This window comes from Grampus griseus (assembly GCF_964374135.1).
Source record: "Grampus griseus genome assembly, chromosome: 10".
Classification (NCBI taxonomy): domain Eukaryota; kingdom Metazoa; phylum Chordata; class Mammalia; order Artiodactyla; family Delphinidae; genus Grampus; species Grampus griseus.
This window is the reverse complement of record NC_139004.1, coordinates 82779790-82797850: the sequence shown is the minus strand read 5'-3', so window position 1 is coordinate 82797850 and position 18061 is coordinate 82779790. Positions and strand designations below refer to the sequence as shown.

Here is an 18061-nt window from a genome sequence, read left to right as displayed (position 1 = left end):
CTAGCATAGCCTCTCATGTCGGGCCGAGTACATCTAAATCATCACCATAGATAAATAGATAACCACAGATCAATGTTTCTCAGCCGGGGCGTGATTTTCTCCCTGCAGCCCGGGGGACATTTGAGCATGTCTGGTGACACTTCTGGTGGTTATGCTGGGGGAGAGGGTGCTACCCCCAATAAAGAATGATCTGGTCCCAAACGTAGGTCAAGAGACCCTGCCTTAGCAGTTTCTGCCGAATGTGCGTGTGCTTGTGCGAGGGGGCCTTTAGCTGGGAAGACAAACCTAGATCACAGAAGAGGAGTCTGTACACCCTCAGCCCCAGCCTCCCGCCGTATCTGTGCAGATAACACTACTGTGTCATTTGTGAAGTGTGGGAACAAGGAAAAGGTTCCTTAAAAAAATTGTAGTCCTCTCACTACTGCTTTTATGCATGTGACCTGGGTCAGGTTGGAATGGCTTCTTTTCTTTGAATAACCAGAAATATAAATGGGCAGGGCTTTCCACCTATCTTAATAGTTAATAAATGGCTTAATTTTTAAAGAACACAGTGAGTGTCTTGAAATAACAGAGGTGAGAGCAAAATAGCTAAAGATACGATACGTTAAAACCTCAGAACCTATGCTTGTGACTGTTTCCATTTTCTAGATGATACATATTCCCCGAAGATGTGCTCTTAATCTCTCTGTCCGTAGTTTCAGGGTAAAAATACACTCTTCTTTAGAAAAGCCTTAACTCTGTGTAAATACAACCACACTAAGTCCACAAAGGAGATGCCAGCTGTTGAGAAGTGAGCCTGTTGGTCTTATTCGAAGGTGGGCTTATCTAAATAGCTATATAAATACATATTGTGTTTTATTTAATAGAGTGGTATTTATTTGGGACGAGGGCTAGAAACAAAAACCCTCCATCTATTTCATACAACAGAGGGTAAAGAAAATGCACCAGGAGCACAGTAGCTACTTAGTCACCTTACATTTTCACCTAAAAAACATTATAGAAAGTACTAGTTGCCTGTCTTTTTTTAAGTTCGTTTCTGCATAAAGCTAGAAATTCGTTAGAGCTTGGCAGCTTGGAGATAGACAGATAGGGATATTTTGTATTTTCCTAAGGCAGGGGGCTTTTTAAAGAATTTCATTTTAAAAACACTCTTCTCTTGTAAAGTATAAGTATATTATGGTATTTGGCACCAGGAAAAAAAACCATGTATGCCTCCTACAAATTTATTTTCCTGTGGAGGCAAAACTCAGTTAAGTGGGCAGATGTTCTCAAGAGTTATTTTAATAGAACCCTACTTCTGAGTTTTTTGTCTCAGCTCATAGCCCTACTCCGTATGCACTCAGAGCTGAAACATCCGGGCTGTTTAATCACCTTAGTCATTGTCGGGTCAAACCCTCTGTTGGTTTTCGGTTTAGCTGCGAGTTCCTTAATCCTTAACTCATAAAGGAATTTGAAACTTGTATTTTGGCTACTGGGATGGCTCTTATCATGTCTCCTTTTCTGAAAGAACATTTGCGATTAAGTCTTTCACAAGGAAACTTTATCTGGATAAAGTGTCTACTTCTAGGGCTCCTCACTCAATGTATTCTATCAAATATGAACATGATGTCTTTTTTACAACTAGAAATGTTTGAAATTCCAGGGCAGCCTGCTGTTTTAAGGAGTCTATTGTGAATCTGTCTCCATCGCTCTGTATTTCCCAACGAAGTGAAAGGACAGTGGTAAAGAGTTTCCAAAGGGCTTGACTGCGTAAGCTTCCTTCTTGTATTTATTTAAATACATTATTACACTTAAATCCTTAAACAAAATACTAGGCAATGCTGTAGTTGAGACTGTGATGAAAGCCTGAATCCATCATTTTCCCCACCTCAAGCTCCTTTTCTAGATTCGGCATCAGGATTATTTCAGATTCCCCTGAGTCCAGTGAGAAGGTACTAGCGTTTCTCCGCTGTGAAGCTGAGATAATATCGGATTCAATCTATTTCCTCTGCGGGGAGTTTTATTCCCAGATTTCTCCCCTCACTCACACCTCAGTTGGTCTTCCCTGTCAGGCACCTTTTTGTTCTAAATTCTTGCATCGTCCCTGCCAGACTCACCCTTCTAGGGACATAGGTTTTCCTGGCTTGTTGCACTACCGTGCTGAGAAACTTTCCATGGCTTCCCACTGCTTAGAGAATCAAGTCCTGAATTGTCCTTGACAGTCCCTAAAGTTTGCTTCCCAGACCACCTTTCTCAGCTGCACGCCCACTGTTTCCCTGCTGACCCCTCACTTGAGCCACATGGGTCTCCTGGCTTCCAGGTGGCCGTTCACTGACCCCCCTGCCTTCACCTGGACAGATCACTAGCCATCTGTCAAAGCTTCTTTTTGACTCATCCAGGTAGCTCTGATACCTGTCAAGAGTACATAGGTTTCCACTGCTGAGTGGAAGAAAGTTTGTCTAAGGAACAGTTTTAAAGCCTTTTTAAAAAGTACCTCAGATTCACTTTTAACTCTGTGCAAATATAACTAAGCTCTGGCAACGTTTAGATAACTTTTCCAGTCCTGCAGATGGCATTTTCAGTTGAGGGCTGGGAACCACCTCTTGTTTATCTTTATATCTACTTGGGACCAAACTAAGGTACTCAGAAAATAATCCATGACTGGTCGGCCCTTTGAAGATGGTCAGTTTTGTGTAGCACTTATTAATCTAAACGATTACTGCAAATTGTGGTAACAGTAGAAAGACTGATGGATGGAGTCTCGATTCAGGTATTACTCACTTTGTGGAAAGCTCTGGTTTTTGGATCTGGAACCGTCTGCCTCCCCTTCTTGCTTCTGAAGGTTCTTGGGACCATCACAAGGGAACAGTACGTAAAAGTGCTTTGAAAATGACACAGCTCCATACGATTTTAAGGTGAAACCGTTGTGATGTCGGGGGCTGAAAAGAATGTAACTTGGTCAGACATGGCGCCAGTGTGTCCGTCCGCTCAAGCGCAGTGTCAGTCTCTGACATAAATAAATAACCCATTTAGCTGCGTGCCTTTCTCAGTGTTGGCACCTCCTGATTTAAACAGCACTTGGTTATTCTAGATCACAAATCTGCCTGACTCGTGTACTGTTGGTTTGGATGGGACGCGTTGGATACATAGCTCAGTATTTGGCCAAATCTGGAACGGTGGCTGCATGTGGAGAAAATACAGTATCTGGTTACTTCAGCCAATAATGGAACAATCCTATGCCCTCATCCTGCCACATCGCATTTGCCTGACAGGAGAAGAGTTTTGAATGCACTGGCTTCCTCCGTTACCTACTTTTGTCATTGCCTCTAGCAGAGATCTCTGCTGGGAGGGAGTGGGTACGTAGTAAGTGTTGGCAGCAGTGTTAGACTGCCTCTGTTCGAATGCTGCTTGGCTACTTGGAAAAAGGGTGACTCTGGGCAACTCATTTAATACCACCAGACCTCAGTTTCCTCCTCTCTGTAAAATGCAGAAAAAAGAAATAGCCACTTTGAACCTCAGAGCTGTAGTGAATTTGAAATTAGCAAATGCAGGCAGGACATCTGGCGATGTGTCCTGCACTCGAGAAAAAGTAGCTCTCAGGATTTACAGTCATACCTCATTTCATTGTACTTCAGATACTGCGTTTTTACAGACGGATGGTTTGAGGCAGTGGCCTATCAGTGCCACGTTTCCAACCGCCTTTGCTTAACTGTGTGTATTTGTGTCCCATTTTGGTAGTTCTTGCAGTATTTCATGCCCTCCACTGGCAAAAAGAATATGACTCGCTAAATGCTCAGGTGATGGTTAGCAATTTTGAGCAATAAAATATTAATTACAGTAGGTACACCAAATTTTTGTTTAGATATAAGGATATTGCACCTTTAATAGACTACAGTGTAGTGTAAACCTAACTTTTCTAGGCGCTGGGAAGTCATAAAATTGGTGTCACTTACTTTAGGGTGGTGGTCTGGAGTTCTCCAAGGTGGGCCTGTGGATGCCTGCTTTTTCTTGAACTTTAGTTTGAGACTTCTGAGGCAGTGGTAAAATCCATTGGGGTAGAATTGTTTTGTTTTTTTTTTAGTCAATGTGTTACTGTTTCGACCCAAAAAAAAGAAAAAAGAGAAAAAACAAGGCTGACCTACCTCCACCCCCAATCCACACATACTCTCCCAGCTTTGGAGCTTTGTCCTATACCAGCCTGCAGGGTGGGGGTTCACCTTTAAAAATCAATCACAATCTTTTTCGTCCTTTGAAATCTATGGGAATAACCATCAAGGTGATGGTTTTGTCTTAACTTCTCTTCATCTGCCTGCAAACCCAGAGATCTGGGGTACTAGTTTCTGATTCAGGGGCTTAATTGGCAGACTGCTGTGGGGATAGTGAGATGAAGAGGAAAGGGAATTCACAGGTAAGCTAACCGACTAGTCGAGAATGTAGGCATGTGAGGGGGTGGCCCGCCCCTCCCATCTTAACTTGCGTCTAGTAGTTGACTCAAGTGGTTACTCACCTTGCTGGAATGGCGTGGAGAGATGAGGCAGCCTGTGTGCTGAAAATGTTGACTGTTCTTAGTCTTTGCTGTTGAAAACAAAGAGTATGAAACACAACCGCGGTATCCGCGTCCACCACTATAACCTGCAACCAGAGACGGAGACCACGATAATGGTGAACATTTTCTGACCACACGGTGACTGGTCCACAGTCAGCCAAGACTTTCACACGGATTGGCTTTATGCTCTTGCCACCTTCTGGCAAGGCTCTGTTTTTATTCCCATCGTACAGGTGAAGAAACTGAAGCTGAGGGTAAAAAAGCTAGTCCAAGATCCTTCCATAAAGGTAGCACAGCCGAATTCAAACCCGGGCGGGCGTACTGCACAGTGCGAGATCTCACTAACTACATCATCCTCGGTTAGCCAACTGCATAAAAAGAAACTATTTGTTTCTGTACAGTATACGGCTGATTGGATTCTTTACTCACAAGATTTCACCATAAGCAATCCTGGAAGCCAGTGTACTCACCAATGTTGAGCTTTATGTTACCTGTATTTGGAGGAAGAAACCATGTCCCCAATATTATTTGGCTTTGTCTTCCAGCTTCCGTTGTGATTCAGAAATGGTGGTGTCACATGAATCCTTGTTTGGAAGGAGAGGATTGCAAAGTGCTGCCAGATCACTCAGGTTGGTCCTGTAGCAGCGGCAATAAAGTCAAAACTACAAAGGCAAGTATAGACAAAACCCAACTGTAATTTACAACCTCAGTATATCATTACCTGTGGGGTCTCCCCCCCTTCGTTTCGTCCTGCCGTCAAGAGGACAGCGTTCTTTCTTGTTGATAAACCTGCTTGGGCAGGGCCCCTCTGTGACTCTGGCCCTTTGAAAAGTCCATTTCTCAGCATCACCCTTAGTTTCAGATTTTATAGAGCAGTGATTTGGTGGGGAAACGCATTCTTTAGGCAGGGTACTGAATTCAGTTCAGCTCCTTCACGGGCCGATTTCAAGTAGAGGTTTCAGAGTTGACAGTCCCGTGTATCACAACAGTATGGCAGGAATCCACCTGCAGATGATTTATTGAAACAGAAAGACCTGCTGCCTAAGAGGAGACGTAATGGTTGAAGACTCTAATTCAAGCCTTGCGAGTCAATAGTTTCCTCCCCAAATCATCCTCTTTCTGGCTCTGAAAGACTCCATTTTCCACCTGGTTCTTGAGCCAGAAATTTAACTTCTTCCTCATGTCTCCCTGTCCATTCTATTATTTTGTCTTTGGGATTGTGACTCCCAAATCCCTCCACGCTCCTGCGTCCCACAGTTATAATCCCCGTGAGGTCCGCCATTGTGTCTCATCTGGATGACTGAGGTTGCGGCCTCACATCCGCTCTTGATTGATTCCCTCCCAGTCTGTTCTCCACAGGATGACCCTAGCCGTTTTTGCGAATTGCAGATCTGCTAAGCTAGTCCACCTCCCCATTTTTCAGTGGCTTCTCTGGGTTCCTTAGCTAGCCTGTGCTTGTCTGGCCCTAGGTAAATAACCTGGCAAACTACCTCCCTCCCTCCCTTCATTCTTTCTGCTCCAACCGTCTCGGCCTTCTGTCTAGTCCTTCTTCCTGTGGTGCCTTTACAGTTGCAAAGGAATGTGCCTTCCGCCTTTCTTTTCTAGTTCACCATTCCTTCTTCAGGGAATCCTTCACTGGTAGGATTCACGCTCCCTGTATCTCTGAGCACGGTACTAGAGTTACGTTTTACAGGGAGCGCTATGCTTATTGGCTTCATACTGACGGCTTTCTGTCTAGGAGGAGAGCTGTGAAGTCAGGGCCCCTCGCTGTTTTGCTTACCCATAATCGTCCCAGAGCCAGCTGCATGTCTCCGCGACTGTTGCTTGAATGGAAATATTCATAAAACCGGTCATTCTAGGATTATAATGAGCTAGGCACACTGGAATGGGACGACTGTTTAGTTCTGGTTGCTGTGTCAGCTGTGGCCCCTGAGGAGGTATAACATCTCTTGAAGCGTTTCTCATCTTGCTTACAGTTTCCCCTTTATGAGTATTTGGAATTACTCGAGCTCTCAATCATTTTCAACCCCTGAGGTCATGAGAAGGTGCGTTCTCCTTCTATGTGTGTGTACGTGGGGTATTATAATACACGAGATTTTATAAAATAAATATTTAAGTATGTCATGAATAAAAGGTTACATCTACAACAGACTATTATAGAACAAGGTTTTATAATACATTTTAAATGTAGATTTTAGCTGATATTTGTCCTGCCCCAAATTACCAATAGTATATAGTCAGTGATTTGATTAGTTCCTCATTATCTAGGTAGAATAATTTCAAAATCAAGACCCCGTTGTAACATTAATTGCAATGATCAACTAACGTGTCCTTGTTAGTGATAGCATAACTATCAGGTTAAATGACCTGATCTATGCTTTTATGTCCAGGGCAGCAGAAGCTCGGGGAGGTTGCTGGAGGGGGAAGGAAGTTAGCACTGCCACCCTTTTTATCAGCTCTCCTTCTAACCAACTCCCCATACACTTCCAACCTGTGTAAACCCAAGTGTGCTTGTTAAGCAAATCCTGCCTTAAGATGATTCCACCATCCTTTCCCAATGTGCCCCTTTCGGCCCTTCTTCCCTCACCCCCTCCTAAATCAAAATCTTGGAGTGGCCAAGGAGCCAGGGTCTTAAATCCATCCACGATAAAAAAAAAAAAAAAAAAAAAAATGTCCTTCAACGTGTTTCTTGTCAACTAGGAAATTACATTTTGCGAGATTATTCTTGTATTGACTCTTACATATAAATATAAAAGAAGAACACAAGTGCCAGCCAGCTGTGTTCCAGAAATGAATGTGTCTAAGGGGTCCCCTGCTGCAGCGGCTCCCTCTCTATTGATGTGCCGAGAGCGAGGGCAGCTGCAGGAAGCAAACCTTGAGGGCCATTTTGGCTCTGTGTGCTGGGGGTTAGAAGTTTGCTCAAGCTGCCTCCTCAACGGTAGTGACGTTTCATTTAGCACTTGGGAAAGCTGTAGAAGCATAATACAGTTCCCCCAGCCCTCATGATACGTAGCTACTTTTTTTTTTACGCGATACAGCACTGGAGAATAATCTCTAAGTCATAAAACTTTGTTTCCTTTATTCATCCAAGTCAGTGTGACTTGAACTATATAAAACATTTTATGTCTTTTATGGAGCTTCTGCACATAGAGTAACTTCATTTGTGGAGCTGTGACGGGCTTCAGTGAAGCGCTTGGTACTCACAGAAGCTGCACCTTAAAATCGACACTGGACCTTACACCCCAGGTGAGACAGCAGTCCTATAAAGGTAGAACAATTACCTCCCTCGAGGGGGGTATTGACTATAGAACAAAATAGTTGCCATTGTCCTTAACAGTTGATGCACAGCAGCATCAGAACACAGAAAGGCTAAAAAATAAGATTATCTGCGGTAAGCCGTCTAGGTCCGAATTTTCTTTTCCACTTCCACTTAGGTGGAAATGTGACAGAGGTAGCAGTCAACTTGAGATATTAATAGCCTTAGATGAAGATAGGAATGCGAGAGGAGACAATTCCCTAACCAGGAAGGTTGGCATTGAGTTTATTCCACTGGTGTAGTTTTCAGGATCCCCAGAGAGGAGGCAGCTACTGCTTTGTGGGAAAATATAACTGACTGACTGTCATCCTGCCTCAATTTTCCCTAATTCACTTCTGAGTTTTATTACCTCCACCCTGCTAAATGTGCTACATCATTTCTCCCTATTTAAGGATTAAGGCTCCTGACACTGTGTGCAATGTCCTCTTAGCACCAAAGGCAATGACTTGCCCGGGGGGCTTTTTGTTGTTTGCAAATGTAAGCAATTCACATTGAATTTTGAGAAGTTTTAGATGTTTAAACGTTCCTGATTTTAAAACGTCTACTAAGAGTGAAGAGGCATGTGTTTAGAGCAGTAATTCTCAATGAGGGGCAAGTCTGCCCTCAAGGGGACATTTGGCAACATCTCAGGACACTTGTAGTTGTCACACGTCGGGGAGGGGGCTTGCCATGGGCACCCTGTGGGGGTGGGGGCCAGGCACGCCGCGCCACATCCTAAAATGCACAGCGTGGTGCCCACAACAAAGGCTTATACAGCCCCACGTGGCCGTGGTGCTGAGGTTGAGAAACTGCTTTCTAGGACAGGGTCGTTTTCTTTAGTAGCTGTGTGTAAGCATCCTACCTGATTCTTACTTCCTTTTGTTCTTCAAAGTTTCTATTACGTGTCCAGTTGTTTTGTTTCCAATATTTCGTACTGGAAAACCTAGAGGTAGGAGGTAAGAAATTAAACAACAGGCTTTCTCTTCAAAACCTCCCTCACCCTCAACATCTAAGATGACCAATGTCCTTCGAGTATCTTCCTCACGGGACTCAAATCGATACCTTTTTCCTCTGTCTCTTGGACTACTGTGACGGGTCATCCTCTCTACCACAATGTTAAATTACCTAATGGTATCAGTGGCTACAGGAAAATCATCATGGCAACTTGTTCAAAACAAACTATTTTGAGCCTCATTATAGGATGTTTATGGACGGGGCTTAAAAAAAACCCATACTTTGAAGACATTGTTCTCAGGGTGATTCTGACGAGCATGCAGGATGCCGGGATCCCTAGTTTTCCGAGCGCCCCACCTGCTCTCTGTTCTTGCCTTTAACTGGCCTATACTCTGCTTTCTGTGCCACCAGGGTAAAGTCCCTGCCCAGGTTCCTCCTAGTGAGAGACCACCGATGGATCCCCCTTGGTAACTGGCAGAAACTATAAAGTATAAGCATCTTGGGATGGGTTTTCACGGCCGCTCACCAAATAGGCCATGTACTTCCATACCCCATGGCCTTCCTCTTCATCTCCTCCCACTTCTAAAATTTTACTTGTCTTTCAAGGTCTAGCCGAGAGGACTCCTTTATCCTGAACTCTTATCTTCTCTGATCCCTAGAGCCAGAGCCTGAACCCCTCAGGGCACCCAGTCACATGAGACTGGAGCTAACAGCCACACGATGGCAACTGTTTATCCTCCAAAATAACAACAACCTTCCACATACAATCAGCACAACAAGTATTTTAAAAGAAACTGAATCGGAGAGCAGCAGCGGCTTATCATCCGACCTTCAGGGCGGAGAGGCTCCAAAACAAACTGGGCGTGGAGAATGAGCTTCCTCTCGAATAAGATGCCTTTGAGAATTACATCCTAGATGAAGATTGATAGTTGGCTGGCTGTAAACGTGGCTGGGTTTTCAATAGATGCATGAAAGAAAGATCCAGAAAGAGCTAACATGACAAGAGCCACCATTTCCTGAGCCCTAACCTCATGGGCTTTTCATTCCCTTTGCACTACAACTGAAGGGGGCCGGTGTTACTGTTCTCCACTTAGCAGATGAAGAACCTTAGGCGGAGAGAGAGCCCCTCCCAGCTCAGAAAATGACCAGCTCCGTCATCTGGTTGCTCAGGCCAAAGACCTTGGAGTTGTCCTTGCTTCTTCTTTCTCTACACCCTTTATTTGTCACAAACCCTGCCGCCTTCCTCTTTTATCACTTCAGCCAAAGGGATCCCTTTAAGTGGATAGCCTGGCCCTGCCTCCCTTGTCTCACCTCTCTGCCTCAGTCGGAAAAAGGCCAAAGTCCTTGCACTGGCCCTTGCATTTACCTCTCGCCGGAAACTTCTTCCCCCAGAGAGTCAGGGCTCGCTCCTTTCCATCAAGTACCTCCTTCCCTGACAACCCTCTATGAAACACTAGCCTTCTGCCCTCCCTGCCCCAGTAATGGTCTCCAGAGTATTGCTTTACTTTTCCTCCATAGCTCGTATCCCCTGTTGACATACTATTTACCTATTTGTCCAGCCCTTTTCCTCTACAGTAGGAATCAGCAAGCGATGTCTTGCAAACCAGATGCAGCCTTTAGCTCACAGGCCACTAACAACAACAACAACAAACAGGGAAGAAGGAGCTTTACGTTTTAAATGGTTGGGAAAAAAAGCAAAAGCAATATATTTTATAACACATGAGAATTACATGAAATCCAAATTTCGACATCCGTAAGTAAAGTATTATCGGGATAAAGCAATGCCCATTAATTTATGTATTATCTCTGGCTGCTTTTGTGGTATAAAGGCAGAGCTGAGACGTTGTGATAGTGACTATGTGGCCCGCAACATGGAAAATATTTTATGTTTGGTCTTTTAGAGAAAAAGTATACCAATCCCTATTCTAAGTTCTATGAGGACAGGGCTTCTAACTAAGTTCTACGAGGACAGGGTTTTTCATGTCGTTTGCTCTATAGTATTCCCCAGCACAAACAAAAGAGCAATTATAGTGTAGAATACATAAATCAAGGCCGTCTTTCAGTTAAAACATATCTGAGGTTTGAAAAAATACCTGATTGGGTCTAAAGCCCAGGCATGACGACTGTGTGATCAAATAATATAATTTACTTTAAAAGTATTTGGATGGTGTAGACATGTTAAAGTGAAGTATTATGTTTTTATTTATGTATTCCCAGCTGATGTATTGATGATCTAACCTGTACAGTTTCTTACATGATGAAATCAAACTATAGAAACCGCAGGCCTGTTTCCTTAGATCCTAAGCCATAATGAGCCTGGGTGCTTAAAAATGGAAGAAACGACACACTTTTTAATAGATGTATGTTTCCAGTAAATACAGTAGTTTAATAAAAATAACCTATTTTTGAAAACGAAAGTTAACGTAAGTCTTAAAAGAGAACGAACAAAGGCAACGTTCTGATCTTGACGTACACTGATTTAACTCAGCATTCGTTTGGACATATTTTAGCCCCATTAACAAAGCATGCTTAGCATGCATGAGTTAACTTGATGGGCAATGAACGTACCTAATCTGATGGGATTTTTTTATAACGTAACAAGATACAGAGCTAGGGTGCTAATACCATGTTGTGGAAGGCTTTGGGTGTGTTTTTCTTTGCAACCTCAAAGCAAGACATGTAAAGAAGAATTTGATTTGAACAGGTGATTTGGCAAAGTTGGTTACTGATAAAGATGCCCACTATTAAATTCGATGCATGTGACACAGACAGGGATGTACGGGTCCGGTAACAGGAAGGGTCTCTTTGGTGGGTATGGGGTGTCAAATGCTAACTTGTAAAATTCCTTTTAGGTAACACGGTAGCAAAGAGAGAGGTGTGCTTCAACCCTGGAGGAGCGACAGGATGCAGCGCTCTCTTGTTTGGACCGTCCAGAGTCCTGGACTCTTTGCAGGAAGTCATCTTGGATTTCACCCACATCACATTTGCATATCTGTGCTCTGAAGGGTGGCATTTGCTTAACTGTCCCAGCCTTCTCTGCTTCCTGATTTTATTACAGTGAATTATACCCATGGGCTGCCGCACACACAACTGACATCCTATCTGGATTACTAAGGACCATACCTCCAAGAAACTCTGGAGGAACAAACTAGAGGTTTCAGAATGGACCACCTGTGAAGGAACACCGGGTCTTCAGTTTCTTTCTGCACTTACAAAGGAGCACGGACCTGTTTCTGAGGATCCTCATTCTCTTCCTCTCTTGAACTCTACTTTAACGCAAGGGCTGAAGGAAGTCTGAAAGGGGTCCAAATGACAAAACGTTTTGGCAGAACATTTTGGCATATATAGATTAAGGAACTCTGATTAACTGGTGATGAAAATTTATTTTATAAACCTGGAAGAATAGAAGGACTTACACCGGGGTTCTTGTGTGTGCAGTTGTATTATTGCTTTTGACGATCTAAAATCTTTGCATTAGAGGTTCTGTTGGCAGGTTAGCAGAAATCAAATGCTCCCATTTTAACTTCTGTGCGCCGTTTTACCGAGTACTAAGGAAGGGTATCGATTTCAATATTTTATAACCAAAGCTCTATCATGACATATCCACAACAGAAAGAAAACCTGTTGGGATTTTTATGTCTGCAGTGTAGTCAGGTAAATCATTGAAAATATAAAACAGTTCCTGTTTAGATCAAGGGTGGTTTCTTCAATCCAGTTTATGGCAATTATATTACCATATTTTGTTAACTCCAAAAGCCTCTGAATACAGAATTTTTAGACTGTGATTTATTCCTAGCTCCTTCCCTACTTATGTGTTACTCATCTTCTTTCTTTAAATGTAAGTAAAACCTGAGTCATTCTTTTCTTGGTTTAATGATCCTGCAGCAGACGTGTCTCCACATACTCGCAGATGCTCTCATGCAGAAACATATTACAGATGAAAAGTGACCCAGATTTTAAATGCATAATGTTATTAAAACACATACCACTATAATAACATGGCATACATTTTATATACTAAGAAACGCCAAAAACATACTTTTTGCACAGGTGATTATCCCTGTCCTTTCACAGTTACGGGGGAAAATAATGCTATCATATTGTTTGTAGCAGTAACAATTACGTCCATTTGATTTTATTCTTGCAGAAGGAATGGGATGAGGTGATAGCTATTTGTTTGCTACATTTTTTTGAATTTGACTGACTAGACGCTTACCAGAATTGTTACTCTCATGTTTGTTAGTAAGTAAAAAATTTGTTTTACTCATGGTGTATGGCGTATATACGTTTTGCGGATTATTTTATGCCTTAAGACATGGTGTTAACATTCTTAGGCTTGCAAATTTTTATTATAAATGTGAAAAACAACTATACACAAAGTTTCATGTTGGGGATGTTTACTATATGGCAAACTTGGCATTTATATATAGATTACTACTTAGTTTCTTCTCCCAAACCTATCTAGCAGTAAGGAGAATTTAAAATGTAGGAAGATTTTATTAAGTTGAGGCACATTCATGATGTTCTACGTGTATTCCACTGCCTTTAGTGTATAAGACCTTCCACTGTAAGAGAGCGAGTTTAAAAATAAGAGATTTCATGGCACATGAAATAATGTCTTAGTTTTTCAGCCACCCATCTGATCTTGTGCTCCAAATAAGATCAAGTGAAAATGACACTGATTCACCTTGAGGTTCGTTTCTAAGATATAAACTACTACCAGGGAATAAATAGTCCACTTGGGAAAATGGAAGGTATCAAAGCTGCCATTTCATCCATTATTGCTTCCAAGTGTTCTTTTTACCTAGTTTGCAAGTTAGCCCTGAAATGGGGCTTTCTTTGAGAAGCATTTTAGTGTTATCATTCCTTTTCTTTTCCTGTAGGGGAGTAGATAGGAGACTTTCCTGTATTTTTACGAAATTTAAAGCAAAGATACCACAGGAGGATATCAGTCATGTCAGGCTCAGGCCCTCTGATTATGGCACATGTGGTCTCAATACCCGAGAGACATTCAATTCTTATATCTTAGAACTTTCAGCTGCCCAGCTAGGCTGCGAACTCAACCAGGGTCTCTCCAAAGGAACCTGCAACCTCCTTGATTTTAGAGCACTCTCTCAGGTTCCGATCTGCTGCTCTAAAACATATATACCCTTTTAGCACATGCCCTTGGAAAATTGGAACTCTGTTCACACTTTAAATTCGACAGCACTTAATAAACCTTCCCAAGACCCCTCGGAGTTGTTGGGGAAATTGTCCACCCTTATACACACAAATGTATATATCTGACGCTTTGTGTACTATGCTATTGAATTTCCACTTGAGTTTAAAAGAATAACTATTCTTTTTTATTTATTAGAAGAAGACTGTTGGAAACCCACGGCTAACATCATTCCCAGCAGTGAAAAACTGAAAGCATTCCCTCTAAGATCAGGAAAAAGGCAAGGATGTCCACTGTCATCACTTTTATTCAACATAGTTTTGGAAGTCCTTCTTTGTCAGAGAAGAAAAAAATACAAGGAATCCAAATCGGAAAAGAAGAAGTAAAACTGTCACTGTTTGCAGATGACATGATACTAAACATAGAGAATCCTGAAGATGCTACCAGAAAACTACTCAGGCTCATCAATGAATTGAGTAAAGTTGCAGAATACAAAATTAATACACAGAAATCTGTTGCATTTCTGTACACTGACAATGAAAGATCAGAAAGAGAAATTCAAGAAACAATCTGATTTACCATCGCATCAAAAAGAATAAAATACCTAGGAATAAACCTACCTAAGGAGACAAGAGACCTCTACTCTGAAAGTTATAAGACACTGATGAAAGAAATTGGAGATGACACAAACAGATGGAAGGATATTCCATGTTCTTGGAGTGGAAAAATCAATACTGTGAAAATGACTATAGTACTCAGAGCGATTGACAGATTGAGTGTAATCCCTATCAAATTACCAATGGCATTTTTCAGAGAATTAGAACAAAAATTTTTCACAGGGCTCCCCTGGTGGCACAGTGGTTGAGAGTCTGCCTGCCAATGCAGGGGACATGGGTTCATGCCCCGATCTGGGAGGATCCCACATGCCGCGGAGCGGCTGGGCCCGTAAGCCATGGCTGCTGGGCCTGCGCATCCGGAGCCTGTGCTCCGCAACGGGAGAGGCCACAACAGTGAGAGGCCCACATACCGCAAAAAAAAAAAAAAAAAAAAAAAAAATTTTTCTTGGCACAATTTGTATGGAAACACAAAAGATCCTCAAAAGCCAAAGCAATCCTGAGAAAGAACAATGGAGCTGGAGGAATTGCACTCCTTGACTTCAGACTATACTACAAAGCTATAGTCATCAAAACAGTAATGGTAACAGCACAAAAACAGAAATATAGATCAGTGGAACAGGATGAGAAATCCCAGAAATAAACTCATGCACCTATGGTCAAATAATCCACAACAAAGGAGGCAAGAATATGCAATGGAGAAAAGACAGTCTCTTCAATAAGTGGTGCCGGGAAAATGGGACAGCTACATGTAAAAGAAATTAGAATATTCTCTACCACCATCCATAAAAGTAAATGGACCAAAGGCCTAAATGTAAGGCTAGACACTGTAAAACTCTTAGAGGAAAACATAGGTGGAACAGCCTTTGACATAAATTGCAGCAGTATCTTTTTTGATCCACCTCCTAGAGTAATGAAAATAAAAACAAACAAATGGGACCTAATTAAACTTAAAAGCTTTTGCACAGCAAAGGAAACCATAAACAAAACAAAAAGACAACCCACAGGATGGGAGAAAATATTTGCAAACATAGCGACCGATGAGGGATTAATCTCCAAAATATACAAACAGCTCATGCAGCTCTATGTCAAAAAAAAAAAAAAAATCAAAAAAGGGGCTGAAGATCTAAACAGACATTTCTCCAGAGAAGACATACAGATGGCCAAAAAGCACATGAAAAGATGCTCAACATCACTAATTATCAGAGACATGCAAATCAAAACTACAATGAAGTATCACCTCACACCAGTAAGGCTAGCCATCATCAAAAAGTCTACAAACAATAAATGCTGGCGAGGGTGTGGAGAAGAGGGAACCCTCTTGCACTGTTGGTGGGAATGTAAATTGATACAGCCACTATGGAGAACAGTATGGAGGTTCCTTAAGAAACTGAAAATAGAACTACCATAGGACCCAGCAATCCCACTACTGGGCATATACCCTGAGAAAACCATAATTCAACAAGAGACATGTACCACAATGTTCACTGCAGCACTATTTACAATAGCCAGGACATGGAAGCAACCTAAGTGTCCATCAACAGAGGAATGGATAAAGAAGATATGGTACATATATACAATGGGATATTAGTCATAAAAAAGAATGAAATACTGCCATTTGCAGAAACATGGAAGGACCTAGAGATGATGGTACTAAGTGAAGTAAGTCACACCGAGAAAGACAAACATCATATGATATCACTTACAGGTGGAATTTAAAAATTGATACCAAAGAACTAATTTGCAAAAGAGGATCAGACTCACAGGCTTAGAAAACAAACTTATGGTTACCACAGGGGAAAGGTGGGAGGAGGGATAAATTAGGAGGTTGGGATTAACATATATGCACTAATATATACAAAATAGATAATCAAGAAGGACCTACTGTAGAGCACAGGGGACTCTACTCAACACTCTGTAATAACCTATATCGGAAAAGATTCCGAAAAAGAACAGGTATCTGTACATACAGAATGGGATCATGTTGCTGCACACCATAAACACACACAACGTCATAAATCATCTGTAGTACCCACCCCCAAATTAATTAAAAAAAATTAAGACATGCCTACCCTCTTCCCCTCAGGCCTCAAAAAACTGGGCGGCTATCACATCCCTGGAGCCTGAGCAGGCTTGGGGTCTAAGGGCTGTCCTGGTTCTAAGGGAACTGGGGAGGATGCGCCAGCAAATGAGCCCCGCCCCCTTGGACCTGGAGTGCCTGCTTCCCTCTGGATGGGACCACAATCTCCAGATCCAGATGGGCCCTCCTACAGCTAAAGCAAGCCGAGTGCACGCAAAGGATGGTGGAGCCTCTGGGTTGGATTAGCTTTGAAATGTCCCCAGGTCTCCATGTCTCCTGGTGGTGGGGTTCCCACCCTCAAGCCTCCTTCCTTAGAGTCGCCTCACCTGCACAAGACAGCACCTTTGCCGCAGCGGTTATGCAGGGTTGGGATTTTGCCCGGGGCAGGGTGGGTGGTGAAAGGCGAGGGGAAAGAAGTAATGAGACACAAGCCCTTGGGTGTGTGTGCTGGCACCTTCAGCTCTAAGTTATAACCCAGGAACGCGAAGGCTCTGGTTGCCTGAGTAACCAGAGTTGGGCATGAAGAAATGCTGCCGCCTTGTGGCCATTTTCCATAACAACAATTTCACACTTCAGAGTCACAAGGCCTGCAGGGCTGTAAAGGAGAGCCTGCGCTCAAGAAATGCCCTGGGGTAGGTAATCCAAGAAGAATTCAAAACAGGGCTGACTTGCAAGGAGCCGATTTCAAGTGGTAAATTTTACTCAAACTATTTTTTTTAAAAAAGCACATAAAAAGATGCTCAACGTCACTAATTATTAGAGAAATGCAAACCAAAACTGCATATCAGAATGGCCATCAGCAAAAAGTCTACAAATAATAAATGCTGGAGAGGGTGTGGAGAGAAGGGAACCCTCCTACACTGTAGGGGAAAATGTAAATTGGTACAGCCACTATGGAGTTTCCTTAAAAAACTAAAAATAGAGCTACCATTTGATCCAGCAATCCCACTCCTGGGTATATATCCGGAAAAAACCCATAATTCGAAAAGATACATGCACCCCAATGTTCACTGCGGCACTATTTACAATAGCTGAGACATGGAAGCAACCTAAACGTCCATCAACGGAGGATAAAGAAGACGTGGTGCATATATACGATGGAATACTAACAGCCACAAAAAAGAAGGAAATAATGTCATTTGCAGCGGCATGGATGGACCTAGAGATTATCATACGAAGGGAATTAAGTCAAAGACAAATATTATATGCTATCACTCATATGTGGAATCTAATTTTTTTACAAGTGATACAAATGAACTTACTTACAAAAGGGAAACAGACTTACAGATATCGGAAACAAACTTACAGTTACCAAAGCGGAAACATGGGGCGGGGGGAGGGATAAAGCAGGAGCTTGGGATGAACACATACACCCTACTATACATAAGATAGATAACCAACAGGGACCTACTGTATAGCACAGGGAACTCTACTC

General features: G+C 42.4%; 1 protein-coding gene across 1 annotated transcript in view; it reads left to right on the top strand.

The window, feature by feature from the left end:
• Positions 1–5923, top strand: part of TAFA4 (TAFA chemokine like family member 4) — a gene marked incomplete at its 3' end in the record, with an annotated part of 127368 nt that extends 121445 nt beyond the window's left edge. The window contains exons 4-5 of the mRNA XM_082663536.1: positions 5071–5195; positions 5915–5923. Of these exons, the coding sequence (XP_082519662.1) occupies positions 5071–5195; positions 5915–5923 (134 nt within the window). The remainder of the gene's footprint in view (positions 1–5070; positions 5196–5914) is intronic.
• Positions 5924–18061: the final 12138 nt, after the last annotated feature.